At 36.8% G+C, this 13,478-nt stretch overlaps 1 protein-coding gene across 1 annotated transcript in view; it reads left to right on the top strand.

The window, feature by feature from the left end:
• LOC135084461 (uncharacterized) overlaps nucleotides 1–13,478 on the top strand; it is a 71,866-nt gene that overhangs the window by 48,372 nt on the left and 10,016 nt on the right. The window contains exon 2 of the mRNA XM_063979239.1: nucleotides 10,149–10,342. Coding sequence (XP_063835309.1) covers nucleotides 10,149–10,342 — 194 coding nt within the window. The remainder of the gene's footprint in view (nucleotides 1–10,148; nucleotides 10,343–13,478) is intronic.

Below are 13,478 nucleotides of genomic sequence, written 5' to 3'. Positions count from 1 at the left end.
AATAGTGTATTTACACCTGGGATCAAAGCGTGAGGCAATTGTGAAAGATACATATCCTAGCGACACACTTTCAGACTGACCTATGCCCTTAATAGTGGTAGGTAGCGGATTGACTTTTAAGTTCAGTCGCGCACAACATTTATTTGTGATAAAGTTGCTCATCGAACCTGTGTCTAGAAACACGCGTAATTTTTGACACGTCTTATTATTGTCATAAGTATACACTGACGCGGTGGGTAATAAGACCGTGGTACTAGATTCATCAGCGATCGACGGCGTGACTGCAGAGAGAGATACATTGTTGGTTGGCATCGATTGCAACGGCGGCGTGACCGGACCGGGCGCGGACATGGACGCGTCGGTCGGCGAAAGCGTCGCGCTGCAAGTCAGCTGTTGTGACGTCATAGGTCTATTCACGTTAAAGTTATCTATATGAATAAGAGTGTGATGTTTCCGTTGGCAAACTGAGCAACGATTTTGAGATCTGCAATCTTTAATGTTATGAAAGCCTAAACAATTGAGGCAAAAGTTACATTTAGTAACTAAAGAGTGGCGAGTTGGCGCATTTTTCGAGAGAAAATAACTGCATTTGAACAGGGCATGTTCAGGTTCCGTCTTACAAAGTTGACAATTCTTGCGTACAGAGGATGGAGTGTATGAGCCTTGCGAATTCGGTTGAGATTGGAAGTAATGTTGATTGGGTTTTACTCCAGAAGCTGTATTAGAAACAAACGACTGTGTCGGTTTCGAGATTTTAGACTGCGATGCGAAATTCGTTTTATTATTAACGTACAGCTTATTCTGCGTAAAAGATGAGCGTAAAGAATGGATCTTATTCTGTTCTTTTATAAAAGTCTTGAGATCATTAAACGTAGGCATTTTTACGTGCTTAATGGATTGTTCAAATAAATTTAGAGTGTCTTTGTCTAATTTACTGAGAGCAATATGAGTCAAAATGAAGTCGGAAAGGTCATCAATCTGTAAACGTCGTAAGGCAGCTTCAGCTGAGCAATACTGTTCCAAAAATTCATCTAAAGATTGCGATTTGAAGTTTATTAACTGTTCCAAATACATAGAGGCTTGTACTCTTATGTCTTGGTATTTTTCTAATAGGTTGTTCCAAATTATGTAATAGTTCTCACCAGTAGGTGGAATACCCGAGCAAATTGTAAGTGCTTTTCCGGAAAGTTTTCCTATAAGGTATTGAGCCTTTTCACCTGGAGACAAACCATTGTTCTCATGAATAAGCGTTTTAAAATTTTGGTAGAAAACGGGCCACTTGGAAGGGGCTCCGTCGAAAGAGACTAGTTCTAAAGGCGGTAATTTTTTTACGAAATCCTGTTTGCGACGCTCTGTGTTGGCCTTTAGTTGTGCGATGGAGCTTTGCACCGAAAGGATGTTACAGTACAAATCGTCAAACGAGTCGAGTGCGGCAAATGTAGGTTTGAGTTCCTCATCATTTTTCATATAACACAAATTAAGTTCGTCAATGGTATCAAGAAAATCCGATCTTGTTTTTTCAATCGAATGCATGCGAGACATGAAAATTTGTTCAATCTGAGGGTCGGAGACCTTTAGGCTGAGGTCGTATAGTTCCTGAACCCTCTGAAAAAGCGCTTCTTTTTTAGCTTCAAGCAAATTAATTTTGCGTTTTACTCCCTCCATTGTATTGTAGGTGAGCAAACACACGCACGAGAGCTAGCGTTAAAAATGAGTTGAGTTGTGCGTATTTATTTATAATCCAGTAGGAAAATAAAATGCGTAGCGTATGTAAGCGAATTTGAAATTGAATTGAAATAAAATTTTAAAAGATTGAATTTAAAAAATACACGTGTTTACAAACAACGAGTTGACGTTTGAGCGAATAGTAATTTCTAGAATGTGTCAAATGTCAAACGAATCGAACTTTCCAGAAAGAATGTGTCAAACGAGCGAATTTTCTAGAATTTTCTAGAGGGTTGTCAAAATGACGGATGCGTGAAAATGTGTAGTTGTGATTTTATGTAAGTGTAAAGGATAGGAAATGAACCATGCGGCTCGGTAGGACCAGAAAGGAGTTGTAGGAGATTGGGATAGGAATGGGATGGGATACCTTCGATTGAGCAGACTCCACAGGACGGTCCAAGCTTGGTTCTTCTTTCACTTTCACAAACACTTGAATTTTTATTGAGATGAGTTTAGCGCGCGATTTGGGTTTATTTGAATTGGTTTATTTTGGATACTTATTTATTAATAAACGCCCAGATAGGTAGGCGAAGCGGCGCGTTGCGATGCGAGAGCGAGACTGAAGGTGGGAGGGAGAGGATAGGAAAAGGACTGTCAGAATGAGTGATAGAATAGTGTGACATGAGTTTGAAATGTATGAGGTTTTAATGCTGGCGCGTACACATAGGCTTGTGTAAGACTTATTATTTTTATTCTACATGTATCATAATTTAAGCTGTATGTTTTCCTAATAAAGAAAAAAAAAAAAATATTCATGAATTGTGGCGCCATTACTAAAAAAATGGCGAGCGCTTGTGTGCAAATTAGTTCCAATCATTTGCAAATATAATTCGTATGCAATTTGTATTACTGTCGCAGGCATTTCGTAACAGAAAGGTTGAAGTATATTTTGAACTTAAAGGAACATTACCGTCTCTCTCCCTGTACTTTTTAGCCATTGTTCGTTCGTATAAGTCAAGACGTCCACTGCTGGACAAAGGCGTCCACTATGGATTTCCATAACGATCGGTCCTGCGCTGCCTGCATCTAGGTACTTCCCGCGAACTTCACCAGATCGTCGGTCCACCTAGTGGGGGTACCTAAACAAAGAATTAAACATTTTCGTATTAAGATGTAAGATGTAGATTTTACAGATCGAATACAACTAAAAATACCTAGGAAATAAAATAGCCACATTTCCTTATCTTCCTAATAGAGCCTTGAAGGACTCAAAAACAACACATAATCAAGTGTTTAATTACCAGATCAGCTGTCAAGATTCCCGCAGTAATTCAGGACTTATCTTAATGACTAAGAGGAAATCTAAAGTAACATGACGTAATAATATGTTTTCCCAGGTAAGCTGGGAACGTGGGGCTAGAATGAATAAGCTTGGTTGTAATTAAGACCTACTTAGAGCTAATGACTACGAGTATAATGATGAAGGGAGAGCTGTTAGTAATGAAGAGCAGTGACGTCTAACTACAAGTATATTAAACTATGTAGTTGTGAAGATAATTATGTCTATAACTGTCATAAAGGGGGAGAGCTAAGCATATTGCTACTGTCATAAGAGTGGAAGCATTTTGTCTATTTGTATGTGTAGGGCACTGTAGGGGGACATTTTCGGAACCACTATTTGAAAACTATTTTCACATTTGAAAAGTGAGTTATTCCAAAAATACATAGGCATGAATAACTCTTGTTTGTAGGTATGTGTAATATCTAACTTAAGAAAACAATTGTTCATTATGTATTTTGAAATATAAATAGAATATTCTCATTGCAACAATTTTCTACCTACAAGTATACGGAAGTCCCAGTTTCCCAATCTTTCACTACAACTTTAAACCTTAGGGAGCTGTGGGCCCAAGATTAAGAAGCACTGATGAAGTAGTTAAATAAATAGCTATAAAACATTTCATTCAATCTAACTGTATTTCAAGGAACAATTACCCATTCCATTTGACACAAAAACTGAATTGATTTCATATAAAAAATAAATTTATTTGAATGACCATGGATAATGCCATCACAAACACAGATTGGTCACGGTATTATTCGGTTGACAGTCAATATTATACGCCAATTTTCCCGTAAATTCCGTAATTTGGATAGAAGTAGCCAAATTCTGAGCTAGACTAAAGTACAGTACAAAAAACCCAACATTTCAGGTTATTTATTACCTATACTAGCGGCCGCTCGTGACTTCGTACGCGTGGACCCCGTTTCACCCCCTTAGGTGTTCAATTTTGGAAAATCCCGTCTTAGTGAGCACCTACGTTCTAAAAGGAACCCCCATGCAAAATTTGAGATTCCTAGCACTTGTAGTTTCTGAGATTTCGTGATGAGTGAGTCAGTCAGTGATTTTTCGCTTTTGTAGATGTAGATTGTTTCAATAGCTTTTTACTTAAACTCTCGTAAACATCCTAAGCAGGTATTCCCAACCTGGTGAATATTAGAGCAATTTTCTGGATCTGGTGAAGGTCACGGGAAGTACCTAGATGCGGGCAGTGCAGGACCGGTCGGTTTGAAAATCCTTGGGGGAGGCCTTTGTCCAGCTGTGGACGCCATTTGGCTGTACTGTAACGACGAGGTAGGCAATAAAATGACATCTCTGTGAATTACCTAATCCGCATCAAGCATTAACTCAACTGCAGACCACTACCCAATTTAAATCGAACATTTGTAACAAAGTCAACTAATCCACCTAATCGAAGAATAAGCGCCAATCAGTGTTACGTGCAATGCAAAAAACTGGGCAAAAACCAAAGTGGCGAGAAAGTCGCGACCCAGATGCTCGGTATCTATCGAAAGCAAGAGTTCGTCGTGTGAGCGTGTGACGTGTCATGTCGTGGCGGATAGTTTTTACACCATAAGGCTCCATGTATGGGTGTCTTATGGGAGAAGTTTTCTATTAAAATTTTTTTCAAATTGGACTACCTGTAGCTCTACCATGAGTTTACCTATCAAGCATTTCGCTATCGAGTAGGTACAACAGATACGTCAAAGTATATCATGTTTAAAATGTGATTGAACGCCCTCTGGTGTAGGTAGAGGTTCTGTCTCCCTGGCTAGCGGTTTTGTAATTGAAACTGTCACTTTGTTTACAAACCGATCTAGCTAACTGCGCACTTCGCTGGAATACGACCTTCCCTCCCAAGTGGGACTTAAGCTTCAACCACACCAACGCGTGCAGATCGCCATCGCCGGCGCGATCAAAGGCCAATGACAGGTCTCGCGACCCATGACAGTTCACGCGACCTGTCATTTCCCTATGATCGCGCCGTGATCGCGCCGCCATGGCGATCTGTACGCGTTGGTGTGGTTGAAGCATTACTCGCACACCTCCCCGCGTTCGCCCCGTCCGTACCAGAGCGTTGATGTGACGTCAGGGCCGCCAGGTGCGCAGTTAACTCGAGCTGATCACAAGACAGATCAATACAGGTTGTCCTAAAATTAGCACGTCACACTGACCCCGAGGTAGGTAAGTGGGCCTAAGACATGTAGCTAACTTGATTTATCGCTTCAATATTATTCTTGTACTGATGTACTCCATTTAATTCATGAGAAATCGAGCACAAGACTGGATGAAACCATTTGAAGTACCTACGCCATTCCAACGATCTCCGATCAGTAAATCAGTAATTACTAATTACTAGACAGCTAGATTACGTCCGTTTACTGCATTGTAAACGATAGATTTCCCCGGAGAAATCATTGCTTATAGACGGTTCACACGTGGTTATGAGGGTAGGAAACAAGGTCATACAGCGCGCGGAGAGCAGACTGCTCGTTAGGTTATGTAACTTTTAATTGATTGTTAAAAATAATGCATTTTTTACTCCTACTTTTTTACCATTGTTCTACATACATGCCCACTTTATTATACAAAAAAATGTAGTGGAACAAGAAAACTTACTTTAATATGAGCTTTGGTATTTTTTTCAAGACTATCTTGTAAATTGTTAGCATGACAGGATCTTTAAAATAGAGTATTCCAATCATTCCACGAGAAATGAAAGTCACCTTAATTTGGTATGCTTCGAAAAAAGGATGATTGATTTTTATTTAGATAGTCAAAACTACGTTCTCAAAAACCTTTTAAAAATATTTAGGTATGTTTTGCTATTTTATTACTATTCTATCACATAATTATTATGATGATATTGTGGGCTAGCTGTTCTTTTTCGATTGTAATACTTTTTAAACACGCGCATAGAGTGCCTACACGCATCATGGTACTGTATGATCTATCAAATGATCTGTAATTGAATCATATAAAAAAATACGTTTCATTACAAAAACTATTAATTTATGTAACTTTGTTTTAATTGTAGGAAATTCGCCACCCCTAGGAGTTCGTCGATGCCACTTTAAGAAACCCTGGTCTAAAGCAAAACTGAAATAAACTACTTATTAGCACAGATAATATAATTTATTAGGTTGTCACTAAAGGTACCTATTGGCGATTCTTATCACTGCATATTATAAAACAACGTCGCTTTCCTGTCTCTCCTTAAGTGTGCTTAAATCTTTTAAACTACGCAACGGAATTATAATGCGGTTATAGATAGAGTGATTCAAGAGCTATGCGAAGCAGGGGCGGGTCGCTAGTTAATGTTAAAAGATACACAAAAGAATAGATTCCAAAGCAAAGTGATTCTTACTTCATACTTATGGCATATTCTTACATAACATAACATAACATTAACAATATTAATTTCCTTACCGACATTGAAACAGTCGCGTGCTTATTAATCGTAAAATTTTACATGCACCGCGATTCAGAGACTTTCACCTAAAAATTAAGAGATGTTTGTGTTGGACCGCAAATTAATACTTTCATTTTTTTTGTTTATTCAAAACCGTGAATAATTACGCCCGTATTCACAAACATTACTATGAGGTCTCACAGTGCGCGTGGACACAGGGTGACACACACGAACCAATCACAGATTTCTATTCAACGCTGTGCTTTTGATTTTCTGCTTCACTTAAGCAAGCATGGTTGTGAATACAGGCGTTAGACTTGTCTTGTCGGGATGTCATTGTTTTTTTTACTTATACAGATTCTCATTAAATTGTCTGTAAATATGCAACAGTTGTTGCACACGCACGCCTTAGTCATTTTAATAATCATTACTTTTTTATGTACCTACTTGATTGGATTTGATTAGGTACCTAATAAATAAATAAAACTCGCAACAGCATCTTTATTAATTGTAATAAATATAATTCTGCAATAAAAAGTCTGCTCTCGGCTATAACTACTGGCATACGAAAGAATAATGACTGTAGGTAAGTCATTTTGGCATTATTTTGCCAACCGATATGTTTCATAATACACCTTGTATAAACAGAGCTAGCGTCCAGCCCCAGTTTCGAACGGTTGCAATGGAATTTTTCCCGGCTTTTTTCTTCTATATTATGCATGTTTTATACCTATACTCTATTTATTAAACCGCATCAAAATCCGTTGCGGAGTTCTAAAGATCTAAGCATACAGACAGCGGAAAGAGACTTTGTTTTATACTATGTAGTGATTAAAATTTAAATAAGTCCTAATGCTTTGAGAAGTCAAACCATAGGATGGGTAAATAAATATTATTCATACTTCTAGTTAATAATTTAACTGGTAGTACTAGTCGGTCCTATTACCTCAACAAGTTATGTATTTTTATAGATGTGAGAAAATATCGATAAGCATGATGTTTAATCGAAAATAATTGCCATGTTAGAAAAGACCCATCTTGGAGGGATGGTTTATTTAATTAAATGTCATTAAATTAGAAAATAGTTTTTTATTTTTTAATCATTTCATACTTGATTTTAAAACGTTCAAATCACATAATGATATGTTGGAACTTGTATCGTGGTAAATAATTTCATTTTAATAACCATGAGAAATATTTATGCCAACTAGTTTTAAAAAATTGTTTTGTTTCTCTTCAAAGTTATTTTAATACTTAACGTAAGTGCGCCTATTAACGACCCCCCAAAATTTGTATTCTATTACCGCCCTATTTTTCTTTCTTTCATAAAAGACATAATAACAGGTTCCAGAAAAAACGTTACCTAAAAAATATCTAGATATGTTTATTGACTATCAAAACGATTAAAGTTTGTGTTCGTAAATAACCAGCAAACGGAGTTATTTGACATTAAATGGGACGCGCCCGCAACGGACGCACTTTTCATACTGACGCGCTCCCAGCTACTTAAGGTGCACCTTGTTATTAATTAGCGATTTTAACACATTTAAAATGAGTATACCAACATGTTTTTGCATAACAATATTAATTCGTACTTAATTTTCCTTAATAAACCCTCAATATAGCCCTCTCGCTGTATTTTTGTGGCTTAAATACAATTTTAAATAAGGGCGGTAATAGAAACACTTTTAATAATTTGGTTCCTAATAACGACCCATGGCGTTGTTAGAATTTTGATAAAGTTTTTTATTTTAGTATTTATATCTTTAATTACGCATTTAACCTCCATTTTGTTATCTTGATCGATTCATAAGAATATTTCACATAATTAAATCAATTAACGCCATACATTAATTGTCATAGTTTTGGCATAAAACTGCAATGAACATTAAAGAATATCTCTAATAATGTATGACAATAGATTTTATAAAAACCTGTTAAATTCTAATTAGTTCCTATTTGATATGAAATAAAACCTAATAAAAATGATACTTCACTGATCACGTCTTCATTAAAGTAGATATTTTAGCTGGTTACGGTTTTTTTTTACGGTCGCTAATAGAATAAAGTAATATTCATACTTAATTCTATTACCGCCTCATAACTATAACGCCACCTGCGAAGACTAATAAGCCTGTATTTTGATATAACTAACATTTATGACATGACACCAAACCAATCATGCGTTATCACAACTACTATGTAACTTTTTAAGATCTTTTGAATAATAAAAAAATAATTTAAAATAATTATACAGACAGTGTACAATTGTTCATAGTTTAAATTAAAATACACAATTACACACAATTAAAATCAATCAAAAACTAATTACTAATTATAGTCAAATTGAAAATAAAAATAAAATATTAAATGAAAATTAAGTTTTATTAAAACTCAAATACAGTTTAAATAATGACCCCCACTACTCACTAGAACACCGGGTACCGCGTAATCAAGTATAATAGAGGAATTTATTATTCTACTATTTCTGCTTGGTTATTTATTTATTTTCGAGAAGCGTGCCTTTTCTCATTTAATAAAAAAATAAACTTGAAAAGAAAAATTAACTAAAACTAAAAGCAAAACAAATTTTGTGGTCCTTGAAAAAATCTAGTGGTTCCCGAGCCTCTGAGCGGGAATCGAACCCGTGCCTCTTGGAATATACCCAATTGAAGAGCAATTTTCTTAGCGGTCGGTAATAGAAACAGAAAAAACGTTAATAGAAACACACCTCGTCTATAGGTCGGTAATAGAAACAACTGCTTTTTCAGACTAAATTGCTATTTATTAATTATTGTGTGATTATATACTCATTGTTACTACTTGAATTCAAAGATTACTTCATCATTGTTATAAATAAATTAAAATGTCATTTCTATCACCACGTCTTATATCTAATTTTCTAATGTTTATCCGAAGTCAGCTTAAACTGGCGGTAATAGGCGCATTTACGTTACTTAGTTATTTTTATTAATCTCGTGTATATGAAAAGGGTCGGGAAAGGGTAGTCAAAATTGTTTTTTTTTTCAACTAGACCGTTTGAAGATATATAAATAGTGGAATTCTATGAGTTGGTCCTTGATTCATCTCTCGGATCCTTCGGGCAAAAAATAATATTGAATCAATCGTATAATTTTATGACGAATTCACTATTATAAGGTGCTTTAACTAAAAGTAAAAGGTATTCTTTCATAGTCATAACACCTTCACTATCACAGTTAGTTTAAAACAAACGTTAAATTAATTATGATTTTTTGTCGAACAGACGGTCTGCCAATTACCATTTTACGCTCACTGATTACGGATAACAGTTTTATATTAACGGGAAATAGATAAAAACAAAAGCCAATGTCAGACAACATCCTGTGGCTTTACAATTGCAGAAAAAATATTAATAGAATTTAATTGGGTTAGGTTTATGTTTAAAATGAAATTAACAATATTTTGTATTCAATTATTCAAACAAATTAATTGAACTCTAAATTAATGTCTCCAAAACGTTTCTTTACGGGGTTATTAGCATTTGGTGTGACTTGAATCTAATTGAAGGCACATACAAATTAATACATAGTTTGTCGTTTTATGATGTATTGTGTATTTTACTATTTTGTTGCAATCTACTCCGTGTACATAATAAATAAAATATTGTACATATGTGCTTAAGGATTTTAATGTGTAGTGCCTTATATTGTCTCGAGAAAAAATCTAATTAAACCTTTTCTCCCGCAGGCAAACACCTGGTCTTCTCAACAGACCCGGAATCAGTGAAGGATGAGTTCGCGTTCGACAACCCTGGCTTCAGGCAGGACGAGCGGTCGGCCTGGCAGCATGAGGCCCCCACTTTACCCTTAGGGGGGAAGGCCCATGTCTTACAGGCCGAGTTCACCAGGCCCGATCAGAGCAAAGATGACTCGCATCTACAGGTAATTTTGGATAAGAAGCTAGAAACTTAGCCTAAGTTGCAACACCTACTTTAACTGTAATGATAACCATAACCGGTGTTTGTTGTATGGAGTTTGACAGACTTCTGACGTTTGTTAAAGTAAATGTAAGATGGTGCAACCCAGCCTTAGATTAGTAAAGCCTAAATAGATAGTAAGCGCAAAAAAGTGCCACATTTGAAACTAGTTCAACGGGCTTAGTTTTTCCTATACATTTTGACACTCGACTGACTTGTTGCAGTAGTTTGTCGTAGAAAGCATAATCCAGGTCACTATCGTGGACCCCCATTCTATGCCATTTCCAACGACTTAACTAAGGGACCCCCAATTGATTTCACACGTTCACAATGTCAAAGGATTGCAATCGTCCCCAGGGGTTTGTTAATGTTACTAGACCACTTTGAGAATCACTGGCCTTAACTTGAAATAAAGATCTTTAAACCAAACTTTTACTTGAATTAGGTAACTTAGTTGCTCCTTTTTAACTAGTTGTTTTAACAAAATACAACAGACTTAAGTTGTTTATAATAATATTCCGAAACATGATTCGCTCTTACGTCAAGCAAACCGGAAAAATAATTTGTATTTTTCCAATTTCGGAGCAACTTTGAACCAGTTTTCGGTGTTTATTAATATCCCCAGCTTAAACTTAATTAATATTGTTCATATTCCACACGTTAATATCAAGAATTAGGCAGTAAAACTTACCTAGTAATGTTTGCGCATTATAAAGATAGAAAGTCAACAAAGTTTGCGTAACTAGTTTGACAAGACTGACGATGACACATGTTTTTTGTATGTTGGGTGGGTACATAACTACTTACTACTCATATCCTGAAAGTTATATGTCTTCACTAGTTAATCTTGTGTTTAAAATATGTCCACAGAAATCCACAGAAATTTCCCATAAAAATTACGTGTCCAATTTTCCAATATTTAAATTTTCCTAATTATCTGTCTTTAATAACTCCCATACAAAAACATCAAATTGGTCTTGTCTTTCCGTATTAGAGGTACCTAATTAAACACAACAATCTTACTCATAATCGCTACCTTAAGCTATTATTTGCCTAAGTTGCAACGTTTAAAGAGCAATCCCAACAAAGAATTAACGTTTCTATCATCAGAAACGCAAACCCCATGGTCGATTACGGAGGTAGAAAGTCCACGCAGCATGGCCGCTGTCAGCGTGCATTCCTCACGACAAGAAACTTGTAACTAGTCTCATTACACCCTCGGTGGGGGCACCATGATTGACGCTGCTATGGGATAAATGAAGAAACATTTTATATGCGCAGAACCGTTCATTGTGGAAAGTCTTGGGGGAGGCCTTTGTCCAGCAGTGGACGTCATTTGGCTGAAACGAACGAACATTTTATATGGTACAGACAGCTCAGCCTACATTTTTGCTGCAAAATAGCCCTTGTTCCAACTATAAAGATGCATCAGCTATTTTTGTAATGTTTTGTATCATTATTATGGTCCAGGGGTATGTCACTCTTAATTTACCCTTGCCAGACCTATGCTTGGGCAACATCTATCATCCATAATATTATGTCTGTATCAAGGCATTCAGGATTTAAGTTGTAGATTTAAGGCATGGTGCTGATGGCAAATCTTTAATTAAAATACAAATAAATATCATCATGGGACTATTCTCATGTCTTGTTCTCACCGCTGCAACTCCTGTGTACCAGGATCTCTACATTAGTAGAGAAAAAGTACATTCCCCACTTTGGCCTGCATGGGTTGGAGAGACCTGAAAGTCCCATGTTTGTCCTTTAGCCTAATACGAAAACCATATTCCCATATGTAAGCGAAAGGTCACTGATTGACTGACTCACTCATCACGAAATCTCAGAAACTACAAGTGCTACGAGTCTCAAATTTTGTATGGGGGTTCCTTTTAGAACGTAGGTGCTCACTAAGACGGGATTTTGCTAAATTCAACTCCTAAGGGGGTAAAACGGGATTCACGCGTACGAAGTCGCGGGCGGCCGCTAGTCCAGTTATATTTCCTTTTTTGAAACGCAAATCACTTGGATGCCCTACACAAACTGCACCACACAATACGCAATCGGAGGCCGATCTGCATTCCGCTCGAAACAAATTGATCTACTGCCTTGCAAATGAGATCGCCTTTTTGCACCGGCTGGAATGCGCTTTAGTACCTGTGGTACTCAATTATTTTGAACGAAACTGCATTGATATTGATGCCTATTACAATGTTGTAAAAGTTTACACACTTTATTGTATTGCCATTTGCCATTCAAGACAAGAAAAGAAAAAGAAAGAAATGTACAAAAGATACGGCATAATAATTTAGGTTACAAACTTACAAATAAATAGTAGGTTTAAAAGAAATCTTTTTGACTTCTTGACGAGGAAGTAGAATTATAAGTATTCGATTCAAATTTTATCGTCAGTAAAATACATGAAATCCTCAAGCCTAAGGGGCAGCTAGTGAATTATATGGGGTTCTGCCTGCTAAAATACTTAGGTACCTTTTTATTGACGATCAAGTTGTAGATCCTGGCTACACATCATCTGCAGTAGTGGGAATTGGGATCCATAGGTGGGTACCAGAAGGCCTACTTACTAAAAACCTGACGGTGTCCTCGGTGATCCATAATAAGGCTATCATGTCACGTCTTCACCTAGTTTGCAATGAGGATATTACAAAGTCAAAGCTCGTGGCGATTACATACGCCTTAATTCTCACGGCAAGAGATTATGTCGCAGCTATAGTTTCCCAACGGTAAAGATATGATAATTATGTAATACATGGTAATTGCTGGAAAATTCCATAAGCGGTTGAGGCGTGCCTTTATGTTTTATCATTGTTTGACCGGCTTTAGTAGTGATTTAGGTCGCATGCCGTCATCTTTTGTTATGAGTAATTTCTAACGCATGAAAAATTGTATTAAGTTTTGAACGTAAACGAACTAAAGTCACTGACATAGCCCGACGGATAGCAACCTGAAGTGGCAATGGGCAGGGCACATAGTACGCAGAACTGACGGCTGATGGGGCAGCAAGGTTCTGAAGTGGAGGCCACGTACCGGAAAACGCAGCGTGAGACGTCCACCCACAAGGTGGACCGACGACCTGATAAAGG

Source organism: Ostrinia nubilalis, chromosome 26 (assembly GCF_963855985.1).
Source record: "Ostrinia nubilalis chromosome 26, ilOstNubi1.1, whole genome shotgun sequence".
Lineage (NCBI taxonomy): Eukaryota > Metazoa > Arthropoda > Insecta > Lepidoptera > Crambidae > Ostrinia > Ostrinia nubilalis.
The sequence above is the reverse complement of the archived record's forward strand: the minus strand, read 5'-3'. Positions and strand labels throughout refer to the sequence as shown.